At 37.2% G+C, this 27,521-nt stretch overlaps 1 protein-coding gene and 2 long non-coding RNA genes across 4 annotated transcripts in view; 1 reads left to right on the top strand and 2 right to left on the bottom strand.

Moving 5' to 3' along the window:
- The window catches only part of LOC109108768 (LLGL scribble cell polarity complex component 1), a 35,597-nt gene extending 13,735 nt beyond the window's left edge, over positions 1-21,862 (top strand). The window contains 22 exon segments of the mRNA XM_042754679.1: positions 564-652; positions 783-947; positions 1,015-1,160; positions 5,992-6,154; positions 6,462-6,597; positions 7,700-7,754; positions 7,840-7,994; positions 10,558-10,775; positions 11,312-11,379; positions 11,552-11,577; positions 11,580-11,704; positions 12,493-12,597; positions 12,888-13,180; positions 14,114-14,267; positions 14,382-14,523; positions 16,162-16,445; positions 16,532-16,796; positions 16,893-17,007; positions 18,898-18,968; positions 19,295-19,418; positions 19,496-19,597; positions 20,377-21,862. Of these exon segments, the coding sequence (XP_042610613.1) occupies positions 564-652; positions 783-947; positions 1,015-1,160; positions 5,992-6,154; positions 6,462-6,597; positions 7,700-7,754; positions 7,840-7,994; positions 10,558-10,775; positions 11,312-11,379; positions 11,552-11,577; positions 11,580-11,704; positions 12,493-12,597; positions 12,888-13,180; positions 14,114-14,267; positions 14,382-14,523; positions 16,162-16,445; positions 16,532-16,796; positions 16,893-17,007; positions 18,898-18,968; positions 19,295-19,418; positions 19,496-19,574 (2,978 nt within the window). The 3' untranslated portion in view covers positions 19,575-19,597; positions 20,377-21,862.
- A 721-nt stretch (positions 21,863-22,583) lies between these two features.
- On the bottom strand, positions 22,584-24,968 carry LOC109108775. Of its 2 annotated transcripts, XR_006159505.1 has the most exons (4): positions 24,841-24,968; positions 23,450-23,679; positions 23,248-23,383; positions 22,584-23,032 (listed from the first exon to the last, which is right to left on the bottom strand). It is a non-coding gene; the product is annotated as an uncharacterized LOC109108775 (long non-coding RNA). The 2 variants fall into 2 exon arrangements; XR_002020960.2 differs by having other exon boundaries at positions 23,248-23,679.
- Positions 24,969-24,973: 5 nt separating this feature from the next.
- Positions 24,974-26,358, bottom strand: LOC122144040. The gene is made up of 3 exons (XR_006159506.1): positions 25,871-26,358; positions 25,193-25,504; positions 24,974-25,111 (listed from the first exon to the last, which is right to left on the bottom strand). It is a non-coding gene; the product is annotated as an uncharacterized LOC122144040 (long non-coding RNA).
- Between the last annotated feature and the right edge of the window lie 1,163 nt (positions 26,359-27,521).

Raw genomic sequence — 27,521 nt, 5'->3', positions numbered from 1 at the left:
ATCCATCGGGATGGCGAAGATGTGGCAAAAAGGTCTCTAAGTAGTGCTGAGCAACTAATCGATAAAATCAAGTAATGAAAATAATCAATTACATTTTTTGATTAGCAGAAATGTTACACACATTGACCGTTTTGCAAAACAAACTTGTCATAACAGCATTTAAGTGATTCGACACCTGTGTTGCCATTAACTTTGAAAACTCTAAAGAGAGCACACGCATGTCCCTTAAAACAGAAAAAAGAGACTTTAAGGACAGTATACATTGTTCAATTAAAGTTTACTTCACTACTTCCACATTACTTTTACAGTAGAGTCATTACTTCTGTTATAACATTTTAGATTTTAAACCGTATTTATCCACTGTGTATAGCAAGCATTTATGAAGACATTGGAAGAGCGTAAGAATGAATACTTGATCAACTGAAAAAAAAAATTAAAAAATCACTCAATAACTCGTTATCAAAGCCTAGTCTGAGCTTTTCCCTTGAGGTAGTATGTTTCAAATCCCGATGGGAACACTTGGAATGCAACACTTTAAAAATATTTCTTGACTTGGCATTAAGAATACGGTGCTCCTGGGGTGGAGCTGACTGGACTTCATAAAGACACTGCTGCCGTCACTCAGATACACTTTCTCTATGGGACAGGTAAGGCTATGTTTCAACCATTGTAGCTTATTAGGTGTTGGTGTGTGTGTTATTGTTGTAAGAGGTCTTTTATTTTGAAAGTTACCATTTGAACAGTTGTGTCTTTAAACCATATGAGTTTTTTCTGTTTTATAGGGGAGGATGCTTTCTTTGTTGGATGATAACACCATTCACCTATGGGAGATTGTGCAGAGAGAAAACCGCTCACATTTAGTGGAGCTTCACAGCTTCAACCTGCCTGGCAGGCCAGGAATCGAGAGCACCAGGTAAGGGTTTTGTTCCTTATTCAAGTTTGCTTGTGTGCCTTTTATTACCGTCTTTTCCAAACCTGACCTTTATGTTGCTTCCCACTCCTTTCTCTCCATAGTGCGGGACACGTGTGACCGTCATGCTGTTGAAGCTGAGCTGTGATCATCTTGCTTTGGGCACAGAAGGTGGCGGGGTGCACTTCCTAGAACTGCCCACCCTCACCTTGCTGAACAAGTCGCTGTTCCAGGATGAGATCATGCAGAGGTGAGAGGTGCCCTTTAATCCTGTGATGGCATAGCTGAATTTACAGCATCATTACTCCAGTCTTCAGTGTCACATGTCCTTCAGAAATCATTGTAATATGCTAATTTGACGCTCGAGAAAACATTTCTCATCATTATCTGGAAACCGTTGTGCTGCTTGATATTCTTCGTGGAAACTGTGATACGCTTTTTTCATGATTCTTTGAACAGAAAGTTCAAAAGAACAGAATTTATTTTGAAATAGTGCAAAGTAAAAGTATTGTCTAGTATAATGCTTAACCTGTCTACAGCAACTCTGAAAAGGATTATCTGAATGTCTCAGGGCAAGTGAGGATTTATTTTCTTTTTTTATAAAATAAAAATGGCCGAGCAGACAGATTCCACAGCTCTTATCTCATCAAATAATCATTTAGGGACTCTCACCCCATCTGTGCATGAGGTTAATGAAGCTGCAGCAAGACCTCTTGTTAATTTTCTTTCCATCCTTTGGCCTTGTCTGAGCTGCTTTTGTCACACTTCTCCTATACACTTTGAACTAGGAACAAATCTAACATCCTGATTCTCGCTCCAGGCTCTTTGCCCCTTTTTGCCCCCAGCTTTGTCTGTCTGTTACTCTGTCAGTAGGATATATGCAGCTTGAGCTTTAACTGTCCCACTGCCAAGGCACTAACTTCACACCACCACAGCCAGACATTTGGACTTCCAAAAAGGCCTTGGATCCCCTGTGATCTGATGAGATCTTTAAGCCGTCACGTCCATTTGTCATTCCATGAATATTTATAAATATTTAATACAACCTTTTGTTTAAAAAGAACCTGTTTTTTCTTAATGGTTGTGTAATTATGCTCTGCTACAAGGCAGGAAATCACACTAACTATTCATCTTACTCTTTAAAGACGTTATTTAACTCTGAGATAAATTACAGCTTTTCCCAGTGTGCCCTTTTGCAGATATAGCCCTGGGTGGCTAAATGTGGAAACTTCATCTGCTTCTGAGAGACCTTAACTGCTCATTAACTGAGGCACAATTTGGGGTAATGGGCATCCTATCTGAGCCCACTGGTAATAAGTATGTGTCAGCCAGAACAACTACTGAACAAAATGCTTTTGTACCAAGTGCCAAATCTCTTGGGCCCCAGCCGAGGAGTCGTTTAAAAATTGGGGGGATGTGAGCTTTGCACACTCATCTCTGGGAATCAGCAGGATCTGGAATGCCAGAATATACTCTGTGGCTCAGTAGAAAAAAAACATTATTGTGTTTTGTGGTGATTTGTTTTTTCTTTAAGACATGAGGGCATCTAGAATTGACATGTAAATGGAGTTTTAATGTCCTTTCAGAATACTTCTTATTATAATTATAAATATGTGTGCTTGCAACATGAAATCTAATATGCATCCACTGTGGTGTGGCCATCCTCTACTAACCGCACTGAAGACTAGTTTGGAAAACAATTTTTACAATGCCATTCTTGTAATGTAAATTAAGGGTCATACAGTCATGAAAAACCTGGGAATATTAAGTTTTTATTATTTATTTTTTATAGTAATAATAATAATAATAATAAAATAATAATAATTTATTATTATTATTATTATTATATTATATTATTTAGGGCTGGACCAGAATATTCAATTATTCGAATATTCGTTCGGTGTGTTGGCATGCGATTTTCAGTTTTTTTTTTTTTTTTGAACACCTCGGATCCCCCTGCGAAACGGGGTTCTCATTTTGCTCTTGAATATAGCCACTTTTTTTACTCTCGGGGCTGACCAGTTCTAAGAACTGTCAGGTACGGTTTACAGTTGGTATTTCCACGTGAGCTTGGTACGGTGCAGCACGATTACAAACCATTCTCGGCTAAATAAGCGGAAAAATGCGCTATTTTATCAAACAACCAAGTAAACAACTAAGCGCTACGTTCAATATAAAAGGAAAAAAAATGTTCTGATACAGTTTGGTCGTGGAGGAAACATTTGCGCTTATTGATATTATACCCGTCCCGTCGCCTTCTGTTTTATTTTATTTTTCACGTCAAGGTTGTGTCCTTTTTTTCTATTATTGAATGAAGTAAATATCAGATAAAAAAGGAGTCCCAACAACAGAACTATCTGATCATTCTCCATTAATATTTCACTGTTTATATTACACGTTGTGTTACCAAGCAACTGACACATTTGTATTGCATTCCAAATAGCTCATCGCTATCACACCACAGTGGAAAATGAAACCGTATGTGTGCTGACTGGCCCGGATTGGCACAGAATCGAACGGTTTTAAGCAAAGAGAACCCATTCGGTCCCGATAGGGGAAAAGCGACTTATGAATCGACTGTGAGTGAATGTCATGATTCAATTAATCTGGAAGAGAAGACAAAAATGCAGAAGACCTCATTAACATGCTTTTATTTTTTCTTCACCATATGTTTTATTGTTACCTAACTCTGTGTTTTAGCATGTCTAATTTATTTAAATACATACAACAACTTATTTATTTCATTTCTTTTCTTAAAATAGACTTATGAAATGTTTTTTTTTTTCTCCGAGAAATTCTGTTGTGTATTTACATCTTTCTGGTATTATGAAATGGAAGGCATTAAACATTAATTTAATGTATCTTTTAATTATTGAAAATAAAGAAAACAATTTTTTTTTGGTAAACAAAGGGGATTTAATATTAAAATTAAAACATGGAAGAAATGTTGTGATTATTCCTTTAAAAATAATGTTTTTCTTTTTAGTAATAGTAGCAATGTACATTCTGCTGAACAATAGTAACACATTTCTGGCAGATACTTGTCTTTAAATTAAACCAGACTTTTATTTTGACAGGTTGCCATGAATACCTGTACAGTTCTGTGTATGTGGATGTGACCCGAGCGGGCAACCTCCCGCTCTCTCTCATGAAGCCAACAAGAAAGTGACTAAAACTGCAATTTATCGACTGGCCGCTTGAGGCTGGCTGCGAAAGGGAGTCATGTTAAAGGGAGTCCCCATGTTAACAATGCCCAACTTTTGCAGCAGAAAAAAAAACATGTTTTACAGCCTGGTTCAGAAAATTATTTTGGTCTATATAGTTTATTTTGCCCATCATGACAACTGTGAGGGGGGTGATTTTTATTTTTTATTTTTTTATAACTCATCCTTTTAAATTATATTAAGCCTTAAAGTTCTGCATAATTAAGGGCACAGCCATTTGGGAGACAACTGGATTGCCGCTGCTGACACTGCCGTCGAGCTAGGTGGGTGTGGTTTCAGCAACCACTCCCGCCTCTTTGCCCATTTTCGATCGATCCGGGCTTGACGGTGCGTGCTGGCTCCGCCTACTTTAGGCTTCAAAAACGCTCTTCGGAAAATCCTATGGGTGACGTCACAGATACTACCTCCATGTTTTTATACAGTCCTAACCCTGGGATATAACGCTAGTTTTACTCAAAACAAATGGTCAAATGCTCGTGAAGTGACTCTCAGAGCAGTTTCGGAGATGTTGTTCATGTGTTTACGTCCTCATTTAGTGAGACGCTGAAATCACCGCAAGCGTCATGCTTAATAGATTTACAGATTACAGATACTAGTCCATATCGTGATTTGATTTAAGTGTAATGCACCTACGTTTTTGATGATTCATTCAAAATTTGACAAATTCCCCTGACTTTCCTTGTTAAAATGTAAATTCCGTTTTTATGACTGGATTCCGCAATTCCATCCTCCGCATTTTCCACATCGTGGAAATCATAGGGCCCCACCTTATAACCTTGTTCTGTCTGCGCATTTTCAGTTTTTGAATAAAATTTAGAATTTAAGAAATCTAAGATCTAAAATTCCAAGATCTTCCTTTAACTTTGACAGTGTTCAAAATGTCCGAATCTATAGTGGGGGAGGATTAATGCCGTTTTCAATGTTGCCGTACTAATTTATGGTTTGGATATCATCATATACTGACTTATAAACAATCATTGTCTTTCAGGAAGTGCAAATCTGTTTTTCTGTTTCTTAAATTTTCTTGTAAAACCCCTTTCAGCTGTTTGTGGTGAAATTTTGTTTCTTGTGGCTGTTCTCACCCGAAGCCAAGCACCAACGTCTACTCCAGTCCTTCTTTTCCATGCGTCTGTCCTCTTTCCCTTCATGGCTGCATCTCATCCCGACTCTGTGGTGTGTACCATGCACATTCCTGCCTCTTGAATCCATGCCACCACCGCCACAGAGGAATCCCGTATTGTGGCTTTTGATTGGTCTCATTTGTCTGGCTTTCAAACTGAATTTAAACGTGGTCAGCGTCTTAGATAATGTTGTCAGCTTCTGCTGTGTTACTGTTGCATTGAAAAACCACTGATTTTTATTTTTTGAGTTGTTTATTGAACTTTTGTTTGTTTTCTTTCCTTTCACCCCGTTAGACTTTGCAAACATGAATCAAGAGTAATTGTTACCAAATGTTCGATATGTTGTTCTCAAAGCTTGGAGCTTGGTTTATTCATCGCTTATTGAACCCTGAGCCCTGCACATTTTTCCATGCAAAATGCTTTTCGCACACAAGTCTGTGTTTGATTCTGTTGAAAAAAAAAAAGTGCTGACTGAAGTTTTGCTTAAAGGTTTTCTGTAACCTCTGATGTGTACTTCAGTAGCGCTCTGTGTTTGGGGAGTTAAGTAGTGTGTACTCAGATTTGGGTTTTTCACCAAATAGAAGTGCAGTTGGGAGGCACTACAAAGAGAATAAATCTTCCAAATGTTCCTTGGTGCAGCATAGTGCTTGGTTTTGTCATCTGTCTGTAGGTTTTCTGAATCTTCAGAATATGCTGGATTAAAGCTTGCTATTTGTAATTGTATTCCCCTTTTCAGTGTTCCAGAGGAGTACAAGTGTGGAAAATCATTGGGGCCTGTGGAGTCCCTGCAGGAACATCCGCAAGACTCTGATAAAATCCTCATTGGGTACAGCAGAGGTCTGGTGGTACTCTGGGACCTCAACAGTCGGCATGTAGTCAACCTCTTCCTGGGAAAGCAGGTGGGTTTGATGTCTCTCAAATGGCTTTCAAAACACTCTTTTGGGCTCATGTGGATGAAAGGCATTAAATTGAAATAGAAACATAGACATCAGTGTTTTAAAGTCTCTGTAAATGTCAAAAAATTGCACTGTGGACAAAGTGATCAGGTCAAGAGATCTGTCCATGATTCATAAAAACTCCGTCTTTAAAACGTCAGTGCTTGATGTCAAGATGTCCAGATGGTTTAACTCAAACCTTTTGACTTCCTTTCATCGTCTTTGGTCTTTTTTTGACACTGTGTATTGTGTGGGACTGTCACTCTTGCAGCAGCTGGAGAGTTTGGTCTGGGAACGGTCCGGGAACAGCTTTGTTAGTTCCCATAGTGATGGCGGATACATGGTGTGGGCTGTCAGCAGCAGCAATCCCTGCACTCATGACCCCATCTCATCCACAATACCATATGGTGAGCCATAACACATGCCAATTACACACTCTTCCCCTTTTTCTCTTTGGTTCTCACACACACAGATTGTTTGTTAGCAGTAAGTTTGTTTACATGTGCAGTTATAATGGTCAAGTGGTCAAGTTGCATTTTCCATCTGTCTGTCCATGTGTACAATATCGTACAAAAGTTTGGGCTCAGATTATTTTAATTTAAAAAGAGTACTTTTATTCAGCAAGGATGCCTTCAAATGATCAAACAGTGATAGTAAAGACGTTTATTTCAGATAAATGCTGTTCTTTTGAACTTTGTATACTCCAGAGGATCCTGAATTTTTTTTTTTTTTTTTACAGTTTCCACAAAAATATTAAGCATGATTTCTGAAGGATCATGTGACCTGAAGACTGGTGTAATGATGCTGAAAAGTTTTGCATCACAGGAATAAGTTATATTTTAAAATATAGTAAAATAGAATAGGGATCTTTCATATTGTAATAATAATTCACAATATATACTGTTTTTTTTTTTTTTACTGTATTATTGATCAAATAAATGGAGCGTTCGTGGGTGTAAGTGATAAAGTAAGAAAAATCTCACTAACCCAAATTGTTGTCCGATTAATGTAAAAATATGTTGGACAAAGCCAAGCTACAATCACATGGTCCAGGTGTACAATTTAAGTAACTAATGCATTTACATTTTAAAAAGACTAGCTATTGTTGTTTTCCGACTGAAATCAAACATTTAACATGCTTGTAAATGCACTTCATGTTTTGGGCTGTTTTTTATGGAGGTATTGTAATTCCAGTAGCCATAAGCTCAGATGGCTGGTCATGCTGTAATGTTTGCTTAACTTGCACAATGTCAGGAAATGTTGTTCTATACCAAAGCTTTGAGTCCGTTCGTCTTTTGTAATAGGCCATTAAAATCCTTCTCCAGACCTATTAAAGGGACCGTAAACCTCAAATGCTCTATTAGCTGATGGTTTGTTGACACAAACCGCTTGGGGGATCTACGGATATTTTCCAATTTTGCACTCTGCCAAGATTTCTGTAGTTTTGGTGGTTTCTCTTAAACTCAGTTTGTCGTTCTGTTTTTCTCATTTTTGTGTTATTCATCTCAGGCCCCTTTCCCTGCAAAGCCGTGAACAAGATCCTGTGGAGGACAACAGAATCAGGGTGCGTGCAGTAATGTGTGATAAATGAAATCCCATGATGGCATGTTTTAGTTCTCTCAGTAGGGTCTCCTCTGTTGTGTCTGTAGAGCTCCTCTAGTGTTGTTCAGTGGCGGCATGCCCAGAGCCAGCTACGGAGACAGACACTGCTTAACCATCCTCCAGGACAGCAGCCACGTCACCCTGGACTTCACCTCGCGTGTCATAGACTTCTTCACCATTCACTGCACAGATAAAGAGAAGGGTGAGCATGTGGTGGTGTGGCCTAGTGTTTAAAGATTTGAGTTGATAACTGAAAAGTAGGGGTGGTTGCTTTGAACTAACTCTTAAGTCATTTTATTTCACTGTAATAGTATCTATCATAGTATGATTAATTTTGCTGAAAGTTCAACTCCAAACTGTTTTATATATTACACAACCTTATCTATCTAGTGACTTTAAACTGTAGACATGAATGGGACTTCTTGTCTAAGTGATAACAAGTCAAGTCAAGTCAAACTTTATAGAGCACAATTTTAACATAACCATCGTTGATCCAAAGTGCTTTACAATAAAAGGTTGGATAAGAAGCAACAGAGATTAAAATTAAAAGAAAAAATATATAAATATATATAAATAAATAAAATCAAAATATGTATATATACACACAAAAAACGGACATCAAAAGTACCACACACAGCATCACTCAAATGCAAGTGTGTAAAAATTAGTCTTTAAATTCGATTTAAAAACACAGAGCGATGGAGAGGCCCTGATAATGAGGGGTAAACCGTTCCAGAGTTTAGGGGCAGCAACAGTGATAGCTCGGTCACCTTTGGATTTACAGCGAGAACGAGGGACAGGTAAAAGAAGCTGGTTGCAAGATCTTAAAGGGATACTCCACTCAAAAAGATCAGACGTGCAATCTGGGTTATATGAAGTGACGGGAACACTTTTTGTAATCGAAGAAAACAAAAATAATGACTTTATTTCAACCTCTGCATCCTTGTGGTGCGGATGACACAGAAGAGCATACGCAGCATATGGTGATATGGAGAGACACAGAGGAGACTGTGGACAAAGGAATTGTTGAATAAAGTCATTATTTTTGTTTTCTTCACTTACAAAAAGTGTTCCTGTCGCTTCATATAACCCAGATTGCACGTCTGATGGGAGATGGAGTATTCTGACAAAAACTTTTATACTTTTTCTGGACCTTGACAGTGTTATTTACTTGGCAGTCTATGGGACAGTCACAGGCCACCCGGTTTTCATCCAAAATATCTTAAATTGTGTTCCGAAGACGAACAGAGCTTTTACAGGTTTGGAACGACATGGGGGCAAGTGATTAATGGCAAAATTTTTATTTTGGGGTGGAGTATCCCTTTAACGACCTGGAGGTTGTATATGGCTGGATAAGATCCCAGATATAATCCGGGGCTGACTTTTGCAATGCCTTGTATACAAAAAGAAGGATCTTAAAATCAACTCTGAATCTGATAGAGAGCCAGTGCAATGAAGCAAGAACAGGAGTAATATACTCCCTTTTTTTTGTTCCTGTCAACAATCTGGCTGCCGCATTCTGAACCATCTGAAGCCGAGATAGAGTGCTTTGAGGAAGGCTGACATACAGAGAGTTACAATAGTCCATCCTGGAAGAGATTAATGCATGGATGACAATTTCGAGATATTTCCGAGAGAGAAAATGTTTTACTTTTGCGACAGATCTGACGTGGAAGAAGCTACTCTTTACAACAGTGTTTACATGGTTGTCAAATTGTAGTAATGGATCAAAAGAGACACCTATATTTTTTACATGGTGTTTTAAGTTATTACTAAGGGAACCTAACCTACTTGTAAGAGTACTATTGAATGCAGCGGGGCCTAGCAGAAGCACCTCAGTTTTTTCCGTGTTTAGCTGCAAATAATTATTAGTCATCCAATTTCTCACTTCATCAAAACATGAGAAAAGATGCTGTAAAGAAGGGTCGTTTTCAAGTTTAATTGGAAGGTAAGGTTGGAGGTCGTCAGTGCAGCAGTGATAGTTGATATTATATTTCTGGAGAATGGAGCCTAGGGGAAGCATGTAGAGCGAGAACAATAAAGGGCCAAGAACAGAACCCTGTGGAACACCATAAGGGATGGATGCAGAAGGTGAGGTGAACGACCCAATATTTACTGAAAAAGTCCTACCCTTTAAATAAGAGGTGAACCACTGTAATGCGAAACCATCACAAAACCAATATAATTAACAGCAACTATTATTATTATTATTATTATTATTATTATTATTATTATTATTATTATTATTATTATTATTATTATTATTATTATTATTTATTAATAATTTTTTTTTTTTTTTAATAAAGGATGATGATTATTGTTGCTGAATAATATATAAATAATACTGTTATGGTTATTTTTAACATTGTTGTTAATAATATTAATAGGTTATTTACTTGATGGATATAAACCAGAATAAGATTTTTTCAGAACAAATAAGTCTGCCATCAATGTGAAAAACACACTACAAATTATGTAAAAGTGTACCATGAATATCATATAAATCATTTCAGCAGAATCTGTCAAATTTGACATTCCTCCCATGGTATATACGGTCATAATGCCCAGCCCTATAGGTTAAAACTCTTACATGGGGCAATCACTAAACTATCACCATTGTACCCTTGATCATGGCACTTGGACCCTGGTTGCTTCTGTGGAGCTATTCCTGTAATAAGTGTCCTATAAATCACTGATACATGCGTATGCTAAATGTTTATTTTTATTTCCTGTGCATGGACTTTATTTATTTTTGTGCCTCACAGAATTTGATGACCCATCAGCGCTTGTGGTTCTTTTGGAAGAGGAGTTGGTAGTGATTGATCTTCAGATGGCTGGCTGGCCCACTGTCCCTGCTCCCTATCTGGCTCCTCTGCACTCCTCTGCCATCACCTGTTCATGTCACATCTCAAATGTGCCTCCCAAACTGTGGGAGAGAGTGATCAGTGCGGGCCAGCAGCAGTGTCCCCTGCAGAACTATGAGGTGGGTGAAAAGTCTTCATACAGAACCCAAAACTAGCACCTTTTTTCACATGTCCTCTGTTGGTTTAACAGGAAATTTGGCAGAATGAAATATTTTAAAATCAACTTGCAAATTCTGGAGAATGTGTAAAATTGTGTGTTGACATTTTCATAACTGACATATAGTTGGCTTTCATGCTTTTACATGTGTATTGTTTTTCTCTTTCACTTCAGCAGAAAAACTAAACATTTGCATTTAGTATAACATCTGTTATGTGTATAACATTAACATCATAAAACAAACACCAACCTTCGTATTTTTGTTACTGTTATATAAATGAATTGATTTAATACGGCACGCTCATGCTGTATTTTTAGATTTAATAGCTTAGGCTTTCTGAAATGTATTTTATTTAACAACCACCAATAAAACACAAACCAGCATCAAAGTTCTTATTTAATGTTATTTCATTAGAGATTTAAATTTTGCCAGATGTTTCCTATTTTTTGTTTCAGTGGCTGTCCTGAGTAATGCTTTTTTTTCCCCTGTTTTGACAGAATTGGCCAATATGTGGAGGGAAAAACTTAGCACCTGATCCAAAACAGAAAGAGCTGCTGTTAACTGGGTAAGAATTTTTTTTTTAATAAATTATTTATTTATTATTTCATTTATTCATATATTTTATTTTATTTTTAATTATATTAATTATATTTTATTTTTTATTATTTTTATTTATTTTTTATTTTGGATGATGTGTGTGCCTATATATATTTTTATTTTTTTTATTTTTTTTTTAGTCATGAGGATGGTACAGTGCGTTTCTGGATGCGTCAGGAGTGTCGCTCAAACCGCTGTACAAACTGAGCACAGCCAGCATCTTTCAGACAGACTGCGACCACAATGACAGCCTGATGCAGGTCGGGGAGGAGGAATGGCCTCCTTTTAGAAAGGTCAGGGATTTATGGGAGATCTGATGATTTTTTTCACTTTTAAAACAAAGCTTCAATCACATCATCTGAACACAGTGTTATTTTATTTTACTTTACTCACTGTTTTCTTTCACAACAAGGGCAGCTTTAGCAAGTTTCTTCAGCTCTCCCCTTTATTTTTTGTTTTTCTAATCCACCTTTTCCTCTTCATCAGCTTCTCCATAAGACTGCGGTCTGGCACGTGGCCCACTTTAGCATATGGGATTCACACTGGAGTCGATTCCTTTGCACCTTAATTAAAAGCAGACTGTCTGTCTGATGACTGAAATGCTTTGATTACGTCTGCTGAAGATGAAGCACATTGCTGCTCTGGATGGCACTGCTGCATTATTTTTTTTTCAAAACTATTTTTTTTTTCTCCTCATAACATGCACATTCCTCTTTTCTTTGTTCTAGTCTTTGTCCGCATCTGTTTGGCCGGGATTAGACGTTGTTGAGGGTCAATGTTTCTAGAAGAGAATGAAATGTAGTCTTATATTATTACAGATTGCATTATATTGTTCATAACGTCTGTGGAGCTATATCGCTGATGCTTTTTCTTTGAAGCTGTATAGATGGGATTTGATTTTTCTTTGGCATGTGGAAGATATTTTGTTTGTCTTTGTTACAGTTAGAATGGACTTCATTGGCTGGGGTTTGTTTTTGTACTATATGTTGCTCATAAAAGGGATATTGCAACTCTAATTGTGCAGCCTTAAGAATCAGTGAAGAAGAAGAACAATCCCTGTTTGCTTTTCATTTATTTCCAGGTGGGCTGTTTTGATCCATACAGTGATGATCCCAGATTGGGAATCCAGAAGATCAGTGTCTGTAAATACAGCGGAAAACTTGTGGTGGCTGGAACTGCTGGACAAGTAGGATCACTAGTTTTTAATGATTAATGCAAATGTATTTTTAGTTCAGTAGCTAGTTAAGCGGCTTTGCTGTGTGCTGTCTACATAGGCAGCATTCTAACAATAATGAAGCCTCTAAACATTTTTACTCAGAAATGTGTCTGTGAAACATTGATTTATCCCATTACCTTTGGGAAAGCCAGTGCCATTCAAATATGGCCTAATAATATTGTCTAGATGGGCACCTCACTAAGTTATTGTCTTCACAAAAATAAATGTTAGTAAGGTTGTTTCCTATACTCTGTTCACAGGTTATAGTTATGGTTCTTAGCGATGAGAAGTCCGATCACATGATTGATGTGGCCACGGTGGACCTGCTCCAGGACCGAGAGGGTTTTACGTGGAAGGGTCATGACCGGCTGCCTCCTAAGAGTGGCTCAGTAGTGTTTGCTCCTGGATTCCAGCCGGTTGTCCTGGTGCAGTGCATGCCCCCCGCGGCCGTTACTGCGGTAACTCTGCACGCAGAGTGGAACCTCATTGCCTTTGGCACCAGTCATGGCTTTGGCCTCTTTGACTACCATCGGCGAAATCCAGTGCTGGCGAGGTAACTCGCAGGACCATCCAAAGCTGCTGTGTTATGCTCGTTCAGGAGCACTTTTAATCATTGGATCAAACTGAAAGAGATTGATCTCGTTTGCTATGAAGATATTTAAGTTATCTGAATAAGGGTTGGCTCGATTTATTTATTAAATACATTTACTATTTAATAATTCAAATATATGTGAAATTTGTCATTTGCAAACCCATCTTCAAATCAGGTGGGGTTTTTAAATGAACAACTAATAATGACAAAGTTAATAAACACATGATTATCTCAATAAGCGTGTCTCATCCGAAGCTGCATTTCCAACTATATGTTACAAATATTTCAGGACATAAACATATTGAAATTAAACAAGAAAATAGAAATGTATTGCAAGTGAATCCAGTTAATTGTTATTACAAACTATTCTTGCGTAATCTGCATCTGCCTCTAGAATGTGCTTATGATAACCAACCTCATAAAAACCCTTATTAATATTATTAGCAACAACAATAATAATAATAATAATATAATGATGTTAATTATAATACATTTTATAAAAAAAAAATATTATTATTATTATTATTATTATTATTATTATTATTAATAATAAAAATGTATTCAGTTGTTATTGTTATCTCGTTTGCTATGAAGATATTTAAGTTATCTGAATAAGGGTTGGCTCGATTTATTTATTAAATACATTTACTGATGTTAATTATATTACATTTTATAAAAAAAACATTATTATTATTATTAATAAAAATGTATTCAGTTGTTATTATTATATTAACTGTCATATAAAGTTAATTCAGTTATTTAATAATTAATACTATAGTAATCAATTTTATTAGATAAAGTATTTTAAATAGTAATAACTGTATAAACTAATAAAAATCTGACTTTTGTGTGACTGTACTTTGCTGTAAAGGAAGGTTTTGTGTTTTTCCATAAGTGCACTCTACACCCCAATGACTCTCTGGCTATGGAGGGCCCGCTGTCTCGAGTGAAGTCTCTGAAGAAATCCCTGCGCCAGTCCTTCAGAAGAATCCGGAAGAGCAGAGTCTCAGGAAAGAAACGTGCTGTGGTTTATAGTCCCACCAGTAAAGTGAGTGTCTGGAAATCTCACGTACATGCATTATAATCTTACAGGTTTGAGACCATTGTTTGTGAGTCTGTTGATTATCAGCTTCCTTTAAGATGCTCATCTCGTTGTCATCAGGTGCAGGAGGCTAACGCTCAGTTGGCGGAGCACGACGCTGAGGTGACGCCAGTACAGAGACGGATTGAGCCCCGCTCTGCAGACGACTCGCTGTCTGGAGTGGTGCGCTGCCTCTGCTTCGCTGACACTTTCCTCAGAGATGGTGAGACTTGTGGGGGAAAAGGTTTCAAATATGGCACAGTTTGGCAGTTTGAATACTTAATTGTGTTTATTTATTTATTTTTTGGCAGTTTTTATGCAACTGAATTTGAAATTACAATTCAATGCTATATCAGATCCATCTGTTAAATTAGATCCAATTGGGATGTTTAAAAAAAAAAAGTGCAAATATACAGAAAATTTTCAATAGAGATTCTTCTATTTGCAGCCCTAGTTTGACTCGATCAGTTTTACAACCCTGTTCTGATTTCAGATCAGCAAAAGCAATTTTGCTGTTGATCTAATCTAGAAATCTAATTCTAAATCAAGGTTTTGTCTGTGCTGTGTGAAATGTGTGGGCTGATGTGTGTATTGTTTAACCTGATCAAGGCTGCTACACACTCGCCCAAGTTTGCATGTTGAAGTGATTCACGCTGTCGCTCTGTATTAGGATGTCGGGGTCAAAAGCACGAGGCCGCCCCATCTTCCAAGACTTAGACTCTTGCACAATAGTGATAAGATCGTGTTTGGGGAAAGTGGAATTTTCCATGGAGTTTTGAACAAAGCAGTATTGTTTTTTTAGTGCAATATATTTAAATGATTCACAGTAATGGGGGGAATAACTTTGCATTTGTACTGCGCAGTTATGGGTGTGAGTGGTTTGTTATTAGAACATAATAATGGGTCAGGTTAGGTCACTATTGTCTTAAACAGACTGAATAGGGAAAACTAAAAAATGTGCTCACACAAAATACTTAGGTCACCAAATCAGGTCATGGAGAATGCCACTGACAAGCTGATAAGTTGAATCAGATGTTAGGTAACAGATCCAGAACTTCAGTTTAGGGTGGACACAAAGAGCGGGATTGGGAAATGCTTGCTAGAAGATCAAGTTTCATATTATTGTCAAATATTTTTCAAAATGATGCTTGTTTTCTCCACAGTTTTGGGTCGGTACAGTTTATTATTTTTTTAATCATTTTTGAAAGTCTTAGAAAGTCTAATATTATTACAGTTATAATTTAAAATACTTTTTGTACTTTTATAGATTTTAAAATGTTATTAATTTCTTTGATGGCAACGCTGAATTTTCAGTAGCTGTTACGCCACATGATCCTTCAGAAACAATTCTAATATACTGATTTGGTACTAAATAGTTGTGTTGCTACATATTTTTCGTAAAAAAAAAAACTGCACGGATATGTTTTTAGTATGATTTAATGGATAGGAAGTTCAAAAGACCAGTATTAAGTTAAAAATGTCTTTCCTCTAAATGCCTTTTTGATCAGTTTAATGTATCCTATGAATAAAAGTGTTAATTTCTTAAAATGACTGACCTCAAACTTTTGAATGGTAATGCTCTTAATATAACTAATGACATGCCCATTCATGCTTAGTCTGTTCAGCTTGCTCTTGACTCTTGTTTATATGGTGATTACAGCCCTGCATGTAACGATATTTTCATGTCAGTTTTTGCTTTTTAAAAAAGGATAACAAATCAGGATTTGTAAAAGTAAGACCAGATCTATGAAACTGGCATTAAATCATGCATGTATTTTGTAAATGAGTCTCCAGGATGTCAACATTTATTGTTATAGATGTATGCCACCTCATTGACAGCATTATTTTTCATCTGTTACAGGAACGCATCATGGACCTACAATGTGGGCCGGCACGAACTCTGGCTCCGTGTACGCATACGCTCTGGACGTACCGTCGCAGGAGAAGTTCTCTGAGCAGAGCGTGGAGGCGCTGCTGGGGAAGGAGATCCAGCTCATGCACAGAGCTCCAGTGGTGTCCATCGCTGTGCTGGATGGCCGAGGGAACCCTCTGCCGGAGCCGTACGAAGTCTCCAGAGATCTGGCCAAAGCCCCAGACATGCAGGGCAGCCACTCTGTTCTTATTACTTCTGAGGAGCAGTTTAAGGTTGGGATATTTACAACAACAACAAAAAAAACTGGATCATCAAAAAATTGATTAAAAGTGAATAACCTTTCTTTTGCTTTCTATAGGTTTTCATGCTGCCTAAAGTAAGCGCGAAGACCAAGTTCAAGTTGACCGCCCATGAAGGCTGTCGAGTACGAAAGGTGGCGCTGTCGAACTTCACCAGCGTTAGCTCTGAAGAGTACTCTGAGAACGCTCTAGTGTGCCTTACCAATCTGGGTGACATCCATGTGTTCAGTGTGCCAGCACTGAGACCCCAAGTACGCTACGACTGCATCCGCAAAGAAGACATCAGTGGCATTGCTTCCTGCGTATTCACTAAGACTGGACAAGGTTAGTAGTTCATTCTCAAACAGCATGTAAATCATTTCTAGCTTTGAGCTTTTCCACATGAATGAGATTCAACTATGTTGCCTTCAATATTATTAGGATTCTACCTGATTTCGCCCTCGGAGTACGAGCGCTTCTCGCTGTCAGCTCGTGTGATCACAGAGCCGCTGTGCCGAGTGGATGTGGAGCGACCTCACGATCTCTCTGCTCACAGGTAAACCAGAGAGATTTCTCAAATCAGTTTAACAGTGTTCTTACCAGGTGTGCGCAGAGTTTAAAGAAAATTGCCTGTCAAGTCTGAATGTGAAATTCCTGGGCAACATCACGGTCACTGCCAATTAGAAGATATTTGATGTTCAGTATGCAATTATGTTGAGCAGGATTTTGGATGAGTGAGATTTCACTGATGGTGCAGCTACTCAAGCATTTTCATAAAACATCATCCTATATTGTAACCTGGACTTTATTTCTCATTTAATTGGATTTTTTCCTACTTTGGTTTTGGATAATAGGAAATGTGTGTTGGGGTGAAGTTTATTTGCCTTTTACACTGTTTTGAAAAATTTAGTAAAAGTGACGGTAGTAGGGATGTCCCGATCCAATCTCAAGGATTGAAATTGGGGCTGATTAAGTCATTTTTTTTTTTTACTGATCGGTATCAGCTCTCCTAATCCTGATCCACTGGTGATTCGTCAGCTGTCATGCCGGTGTTATGCAATAAGAGGCAGTATGCATTTTCAACAATCCACCCCTATTAAAAGGAAAAGAAGATGCTCAAATGAGCATGCATGACACGCAAGAACACATTATACGCGTTCAAGATTCAGTGTATTCGATATGCATTTTTTGTAAGGAATTCCTCTAAAGTAATGTATTTACTATTTACTGTCTGAGACGTCGTTGTCAAAACGCGTTGCTGGTTACATCTTGCTTTGGATAACTGACAGACATGGCATTCATAAACTTCACTCTTTCTAACCTTATCTCTGTTTTCCATTTATGTTGCAATTAATCTGCTTACTGTACATATAAAATACAAGTTTATATCAGTAGTCCCATATTAATAATTGTGACCACAGTCTGTTTACAGTGTCTGTCATGTCTTTACAGAGAGATAGTGTGTGTGTGTGTGTGTGTGTATATATATATATATATATATATATATTATAGTAATTGTTAAATTGGATATTAGTGATGATAGATGCCCCCTTTTTTTGCATTTGAGCACCTGCCTCTGAGAAAGTTACTGCACACCCCTGTATATATTGGATTGATTTTAATAACTTTAATGGACTTGAACTGTGCACCAAGCACTAGGAAAATACAAGTATCAGATAGCGACTCTGTATCGGCAGATACTCAGTATTCAGTGACTCTGATCGGATCGGGGGCACAAAAAAACCTGATCGGGACATCCCTATTTGAAAGACATCAGTGCCATTAATGGCAGTGAAATGATAATAATATACACTGTTGAGATTAACCATCTAATTAAAAAAAAAATGAAGTGAAAATTTAATGAAGTAATTTAATTTAATTACATGCATGCATGTTTTGGCAATCAGATCTTAACACACTAACACACTAAATGAATCAAAAGTGACAGTAAAGACATTTATAATGTTACAAAAGATTTATTTTTCAAATAAATGCTGCTCTTTTGAATTTTATATACATCAAAGAATTCTGAAATAAAGGATAGTTTCCATTAAAATATAAAGCAGTTTTCAACATAATAATAAATGTTTCTTAAGCAGCATATTAGAATAATTTCTGAAGGTCTTGTGACTGAAGACTGGAGTAATGATGCTGAAAATTCAGCTTTGCATCACAGGAATTAATGACATTTTAAAAAAAAGTTATTTGAAATTTTAAAATTATTACACGATATGATGGTTTTTACTGTATTTTTGATCAAATAAAAATGCAGCCTTGGTAAGCAGAAGATACGTCTTTAAAAAAAGAAAAACTTTTAAATGGTAGTGTACAGATGGGTAATTTTGGTGGATGATCATGCTGAAGAAATGAATCATGTCCCAGACACTTGGGGAGAATAATAGTTCTGCATTTTCAGCACATTTTAATCTTGTTTTGGTGGTTCCAGCCCGACGCTCCCACCACAGGCTAATGGAACACACAAGACACAAGCAGAGAGCAAGGCTGCTGAAACTGAAGGTAACAATTCTGCACAAGTCTTGACAGATGGAAAATAAATGTCATTCTTCACCCAACTAGCTGAAATTACCAGCATTTGTGCGGTTTTATTTTACTGGAAATTAGAATTTTTCAGACTGAAGTCAAATTTATGTACTTGATGTTTAATGTTGCATACAGCAGTTCATTTTTCTAAAACTATGATCTCACCCCTTTTGTGACAATACAAATCACACTGTCAGACCTCCGAAAACATGTTGTATTTCATGAAATGCAATGAGTTCGTTGCTTACGCTGAAATTTTTTTTTTTATATATATATAAGTTACTATGTGGTCATTCTCTCAGAGCTCTTGTATGAAATGCGGAGTGCCTTGTCCTCGCCGGTCCTGGATTCTCCAAACAGCAGTGCTGACATCACTCTGGACACCACTGGCGAGCTCACCGTTGAGGACGTCAAAGACTTCTTAATGTGAGCCCTCTTTAATTATCCATTCTGGTCTATTAGAGTCAAGTTTATTTTGGTACCTCAATATTTTGCTTCTTTAGGACTGTGGATGAAGCTGAGAATAACTTCAGGAACATCGCTGAAGAGGACGGGAGGCCTCCTGGAATTCTCATCAACTGAGGCGAGCCGGCAGACAGCTGGAGGTGAGCAACATTTACAGCTAAGCAGGCTCGTGGAGCGGCTGTGAGCACTGTAGTGTGGTCTGTGAAGAGTAGACGGGGGATTTGTTACTGGATGCAGAAAGGAGGTGTGCCTGACTGAGGAAATGTGCAGATCCGTGCTAGACATTTGTTTTTTTCATTTGGGGTGTGTGCTTTATTTTGTTACTGTATTTAGTGTTGAGGAGGAACAAAAAGCACTTAAGGTAGGCTACCAGACTACATTCATCAGTGACAATTGTTCAGTTGTATAGTGTAAATAGTTTTTTTTAAATGAATGATAAACAACATATCTTACAATAACAAGAACGGTTACAAGACAATAAAACCTCCCAAAATAGCCAGAAATCTGTTTGTTGAAAGAATTCTTCCCCAACCTCCTGCTTTGTGACTTTCTAGATGCCACAGTAGTTTCTAGTTTGCTAATGATTGTAGTCAGTTTATACTTGCTGGACAAGGAGAAGGCTTCCAGCGAAATCTATATGCAGAGCTCTACGGAATGCACTCTTGTGATTTCTGCAGACCATATCCTGCAAGATAATGCTCAGTAGGGCATCTGCCTCTCATCCTCCTTCGTCAAGCCAAAGGCATTATTATCTGAACTGCTACTTAGCCTCCATCATTTTACATTGTTTATTTGCACTTTGCCTCCTTGTGGACATGTTTGGCAGTGCAGAATGGTTTGATTATAAAATTAAATGGTGTGTTTGGATGAGTGCCTGTGATTTATATGTAACAGCCTCAGAGATGATGTTGTTTTTCAGGAGCAGTTATGTGTGAAGACTTCAGATTGGGTCTTGACAGAGCGGTTTGTGACTCCAGAAGCTGCACCAAACATTGTTCATGAAGTTTTTACAATGGGAATGTTGCACTTTTTTCCCTGTGCCAAAAGACTGAATGATTCATTCTGTTATCCTCTTTTTCTTCACCTTTCCTCCAGTTTCCCCTTTTCTTTTTTTGCTGACATCTATTGGTTCCTTTCAGGGGCTATAAAATGGTACATTTGAGAGGTGACTTTTAAAGGGATCGGGCAATAAAACAGCCGAGATGTTGCACAATGTCTGTATGCAGGTGGGGGGCTACTTGCACTGAGCCCTTGATGATTTTCTTCGTAGTTTGTCTTTTAACATTCCTCTTGTCACGTCATCTGTCCTCTCACTGTGTGCCATTTTAGTTTATGCTAAATCAAATCAAAATGTCTGGTTTATAATTTGCCTCCTTAGTTGATTTCCTAGAATACATAGCTGCTACGGTTCATGAATCTCTAAGGGTATTTTGGGGTGACCATCTGCACCACAGAAAATAACTATTCAAGAATAATAAAGGGGGGGAAAAATTTCCCCTCCTGACAGCCTTTTCAACAATATCTGTGATACTGTGATGGCTTCTGACCACAAATCAGGAATCTATTGAAAAGTTCAAGTTATGGACCCTGTGGGTTTGATTCAGATATTTTCCTTTCACTCAGTCGTCTTTATTATTATTATTTTTAAATAATGTCCCTTAACCACTTGCCATTGTAAGTAAATTCTGGAAGTTAACTGTGAAGTGTGTAATTTGAAGGATCGCTGCAGTAATTCTAACCAGTTTGTTTTTTGCCACAGTATTAACACGGTATGAAGGAGCTAATGACTTTTTTCTATTTACACAGTATTCTTTAGAATAATTTTATATGGCTTATAAGGGTTGGTATTTTGTATTTTATAGATATTTCACTGGCATTTAGGTAACTAGGCATTTCTAGCACTGCATTTTGTGGTGCAATTATTGACAGTTGTGTAGTATTCCAAGAAATGACTATACTATAGGCATTATTGTAGCTAATTGAGGGAAAGATTCAATGAGGGAATAGGACGAGTGTTGCACAGACATATTTGAATAAGACACAACTGGCTCCTTGGGTCAGATAATGCAGATGTTAGTCAGTTTGCTTTTAGAAGTAAAGTATGGCTTTTAAATTGATAGGTTCTATTTACATTGTAATTACAAAGAAAACTGCACATAAATATTTTGCTTGGTATTGACACATTGCCATATTTTCTCCCTGCATATTGTTTTTTTTTATGTCAAAAGGACCTCACTAATTGTAGTTAATTTTTGTTTGTATATTTGCTTTACATAACCTTTACTTTCCATCCAGCACCTATCCTGTGAACATGTATTTAATTTGTATTTTTCTTGTGTAGAATTTTAATTTGAAATATAGCAGTGCTAATGAAATCTTAAATGTTAATAAAAGTATTTACTCCACATTTTATTGAATCTTCAGTGTGGTCTGTACTCAAATTAGTCAAATCAAATACCACATTACCTGGTATTTACAGCCTTTGAATATACTTCAATGTTTCTTATGAGATATGGTTACCAAAAAAAATAAAAAAACGTTTGGAACCCAGTGCTGAATTTCTCATTCTGCAGAACTAGTGACTGAACCTTGCACAAGCACTCTGTATGGTGCCAAGTAATTAAAAGATGGCCATATTTTTTTTTCATTACTTTAATGCATCAAAGTAAACTAATTTTAACTTGAACAGATTCTAAAGAATAAGTTGAAATTAAGTCAAGTTGATTAAACTTAAGGTCATTTTCTGTCTGAAAGGTTTTAGTGTCGTGCAATTCATTTGAAATCCAAATTTTCTTTATGCTTGCACATGTAACAAACATTCAGTAATTCTTTTAAATTACGCTGTAAGAAATCCGTTAAATCTGAACTAATGTTGCAATTCATGCACTTAACTTAATTTGGGTTGACATAAAGATTTTTTTCTTATATATGGGACTTTTGTATCTTTTCAGATACTATAAATTGTCAAGCGTTTCCTCATTAAACAAGTTACAGTCTGTGTAAACTTGCAGTATATTAAATGAATTGTTAATGGTACAAATAGTATTTCAATTAATATTGATGATTAGGATTAATAAAGAATGGATTACGTATACATTCAGATGAAAGTTTACAAGGTAGTCATACCAGCTGCACATTTGTTTTATTAACCATTATGAGAAACTATGAGTCCTACATACAGCATGAATTTTATACACCTTTAACAGCAAAAGCTTTTAAACTGAAAATGCTTAAGACTTCTAAGGTCTGACCTGCAACTGTGTCTTGATTTTTATTTTTTTTAAATAAGAATTCTTCAAACATGACCACAACAACATCTTGAACAATAGTACTCTTATTAAAGACAACAAGGTGCTGATGATCACATTTAACCTACACAAACAATATCAAGCAGTAGATATATGACAAAGACTGTACAACAAATTTAAAAAAAATTCTGCTGTGAGAACATTATATACATTAAGGGCTACTGCATCATATCCTCTTCTTTTTCCACTTCTTCATCAAAGTAGCGCTCCTCTGCATCACAGCTTAAAATATTCAGGTTATCATAATCTGGATTCTCATCCACTTCACTGTAATGAAAATATCCATGTTACTGTAATTATGATATTTTAATATTAAGAAATATGATTATGTAAGAACAAAAATATGGGCAATTAACACTCTACAGTTCACAATTATTAGCATTATTAACAACTGATTTGAAGAGAAATACATCCTGGTAATGCAATTTTTATTTTTTACACTCCAAATCTGAGACCTATGTGAGCAAGTACTATGATCTGACCTGTAGTTGAAGTCATCCTTGCCATCCAGGAAGCGCTGATGCATTGGACTGAGAAACTCCTCTCTCAGCATGGCTTTCTCTTCTGCATTCGGCTCCCACTCTGTCTGTCTGTCTGTCTGTCTGGGCTCATCACATTCTAAAACACATTCATCCATTAAAGAAATGGAATCTCAGTCACGAGTCAGTCAGTGAGATCTCACACCTCAGACTCCTCCGCTGCACAGTGCTCTCTCTCCTGCTCCTCCTCCAGGTGGTTCTGGATCAGTTTCTCCTGGTAGGAGTTGATAAGCAGGTCAGCGAGTCCCCCCGGGCCGCTCCTCATGGCCTCCTCTGAGCGCTGCAGGATCTCTTCGCTGAGGTACTGTCGGATGTACTGCTCATACAGCAGAGGCTCTCACACACGCATCTCCTCCTCGCTGAAGTACTGGCCCTCTGCAGAGAGATAAAGTTGCTGAGTAAGACAAAGGTATCAAAGTGCTTTTCTTGCAAGCGTCAGAGGAGTTAATTTATGGATTTTCTGGCCTTGCTTTTTTTGGTTTCATTAATAATTTTATTTAATAAGGATACATTAAATCAAAAGTGAGATAATGTTAGATTTCTATTTCAGAAAATTGCTGTTCTTTAGAACTTTCCACTAATAAACTGATAATCATAATAAATGCTTCCTGAGCAAATCAGTATATTAAAAATGATTTCTGAAAGATCATGTGACACTGAAGATGATGCTGAAATGTCAGCTTTGAATTTGTTCAAATACAAAACAGTTATTTTAAAATAATATTCCACAATATAACGGTTTTTGTAATATTTTTGGTCAAATAAATGCAGCCTTGGTGAGCATATGATACTTTTTTCAACAACATTAAAAAAATCTTACAGACTCCTAACTTTTGAACAGTAGTATATATATATTTTAATACATTATTTTTTACCAATTATTATTTTTTTACTGAATGAAATATACAACTTGAATAAATTAATCAACATTTCTCCAGGGTCATCCGCTATCTTGAATTTTTTGTTGTTGTTGAAATGCATTTTAGGACTGCCTTTGATGCTGCGTTAGAATTTGGACAAAATGAGGTATTTTAACAGGAAGTATAATTGTGTAACTTTCTGGAACATACTTCACACAAGCTGTGTCTCATCTCAGAGGCTGTATCCTCCGGAGGTCACATTTGTCAGTTGCATACATCATTGAGGTGGTCTTATTTAAAAAAAAAAAAAAAAAAAAAATTAAATAAAATGGGACTCCTATTCCTTGTGAGGTGTAAAATACTGTAATTCCTTTCTTACTCTGCAATCTAACGGTCACTTTTCTTAATGAGACCACCTCAATGAAGTATGCAGCCGACAAAATGCGACCCTTAGGAAGATGCAATCTCCGAAATGAGACGCAGACATGAAGTACTTATTCAGTTTTCAGAAACTTGTGCCAGTCTAATGACCAACAGTATGAGTTATGCTAGTACATGGAAGTCTGTAAGTAACTAAAGTCAATTTAAGAGGTAACAACCTGATTTGAAAAAATTGTATCTGGTGTTTTAAAAAAAAACAACAACCCTGAGAGCTGCAATAACGATGGTTACGGACCCTTTTCCGGTCGGCTGTGCTGGATGTCCGTCTCTGAATCTCCTTGCAGTAATACTGCACTCTGAAGTCACTGCTCAGGTGTGAGAAAGCCTCCGTGTGCTCTGATAGCGCTCTAGAAAATACCAAGGGCCTTTGATTTGTACTGATCCATTAAAACCTTCTTCTTCTACTCCAAAGTTAAGTCTGGCTCTCCCAGCTGCTGGCTTTTCACAGGACTCCCACTGGCTGCTATAGCCTCTATCATTGAGCTGAGACAGCTGAATGGCTCATCCTGAGGAAAACAAGCAAGCGCCGCATGGTTAGAATCATGCTTTAGACTGCACACATGAGCTGGACACAGGTGACACCTCACCTTTTGATTCGGAGAGCTGCTTCTTGTGTTGTGGGCCTTGAGCAGCAGGTTCATTGCAGCTGTCAGATGTGTTAGGTTTAGTGCAAGGCTCGATTTCTCAATTGTACAAAATGACTAGATATTATCTACATCTACAGTGAAAAGCTAGCATTTTGTGTTTGTGGTCACTTTTCACTCTCTTTCTATTTTTTTTTTTAAGTTTTGATGAAAGATTGGTTTTAAGGAAGAACATGAGTTTAAGCAGACTAAAGCATGACTAGAGAAGTCTTCTTCACCAGAGAGACGTCTGTCATTCAGGTCGGGATATTTGAACTAAAAAAAATACACATAGGCATGAATGAATCATTCACAATAAGATCAATAACAAGCATTTAGAAAATAGTTTGGGTGAATTTTAATAAAGTTTTAGTTGTGTGCTACAACTAACCCATCACGTTTCTCTCTTTCTCTCAATTACAATCAAATGTTTTCTCTGTTTACCACGTAATCTTCTGTTTGGTTTGTCAGTTAAGGGAATATCTTTGCACCCTGTTTAGGTACACAGTTAAAATTAAAATGTGTTCACGAAGCTTGAGTTGGCACATGCAACATGTATCAGACCATGCAAAACTGTGCTTCTCATAAGGCATGAATTTCCCACGCGACTCTTCTGTAGATGATGAGCTGAACACATCTCACCTGTACACCTGCAGTCTGTCCATCTCTGGCTTGTCCCCACAGCTGCTCATGTTTTTAATCCTCCTGGGGTTTGACACACGGCTCGATTCCTCCCCACACTGCTGTCTTCTACTGCAGATTGCAGTTTTAGCGTTAACTGTTGTTGAAATATTACCGTGATGTTTTATTCCGTCAAACATAGCCTACCAACGCTAATTCGAAATCATACTAAATCTGTAACTAATACTAACGTTACAGCAAGACGTTACCATTCTTGCCTAAATTTGTAGCAGTGGGATATGTGACAGACACTCGCACCACTTAAATAATGTAATCATTTTACATTTGTCCTGTATTCAAAACAACAACTCGAGAACGTTCTGACTGTCAGTGTAGCCACACTATTAGCTCCGTGTGGAACATTTTCAATCCTAATTGAGAGTTCCGTTTATTCCACCGTATGTAAGTTCACCTTTGTCCAGTAGGTGGCGACATACGCCAACACTCCGCTATACACTTCTACTGCGCTTGACTTGTCAGAAACCTACAACCAAAATAATTATTACATAAAAAAATCATTATTACAGATATAAATCTGTGGTAACTTGGTCAACTCATATTATTTTCTCACAATTAAAAAATACTCTAGTAAGATAAGCAACGCATTTCAGTCACCTCACAGCGCTTTAGTGTGGTTTTAGAAAGCTTTTTGGACGAGGTTTATGAGACTTGGTACTTTTTATCCGTTTTGATGCTTGACAGCTTTAATAGTGTGCCTCATCTTACTTTACCTTCGACGACTGGAAAATAGCAGACTGTAAACAATCTGGGGGCACATACTGATTCGCATTCTCATTCGTTTTAATGGCAGCTGCTCGGCTGGCGCAGGATCCCCCGAATCTGCCATCATTAATCATGGGCGCTCAGTTCTGCCGCCAAGTTTAATGAATGAGCATCCTTCTAAGACGTAAATACCATAATAATAATAATGACTAAACCCTTCATTAGTGACTGGGTACTTTAATATGAAATATTTGTAGTCGCAAAATGTTGCTTACTTCCATTTTACAAAATACAGATGTTTGCATTTCTAAATCATCGATTTACAGTCTAGAGAAGTTGACGCTAGTTGCCGAAAGTCAGAGCCAGTCTGCAGATTTGAGTCAACAATTCCTTTGTTACTGTGATCATATCCACTTGTTGAGTCATGATGTATGGAATTCTGCTTTTGAGTCCAAGTCTCTACTTGTTTCAGTTGAGAATATTATCTCGCAAGCTGTTTATGAGCACTATTTATTCATATCACACATTTACCCTAAGCTTTATATATACTACAGTCCCTAGGTTCACGGACTCCTGGACATCAGTATTTTAACCATTCATAAAAGATGAATCACTGTCTGGCCATCTGAGATTTCATCATGGAGATAAAGTTTAAAGTACACTATTTTAAAGCTGCTGGGTCTGAACTGGCTCTGCTTCTGACATTATACTCTCACTACCTCTGTTTGTTTGCCCCTCGTTATAAACAAAAGACAAATTGCATCTGATTGAAAAAAAAACTTTTTTTAGGGACAGTTTAATATATTAAAATAATATTGAACTGTCTATATAAACTTAAAAAAACTCTTCCTTTTGCTAAATTTTTTTTATCTGTAGATGACAGGGAATA

Source organism: Cyprinus carpio, unplaced genomic scaffold (assembly GCF_018340385.1).
Source record: "Cyprinus carpio isolate SPL01 unplaced genomic scaffold, ASM1834038v1 S000006584, whole genome shotgun sequence".
NCBI classification, from domain to species: Eukaryota; Metazoa; Chordata; class Actinopteri; order Cypriniformes; family Cyprinidae; genus Cyprinus; species Cyprinus carpio.
This window is presented reverse-complemented; position numbering and strand designations above follow the sequence as displayed.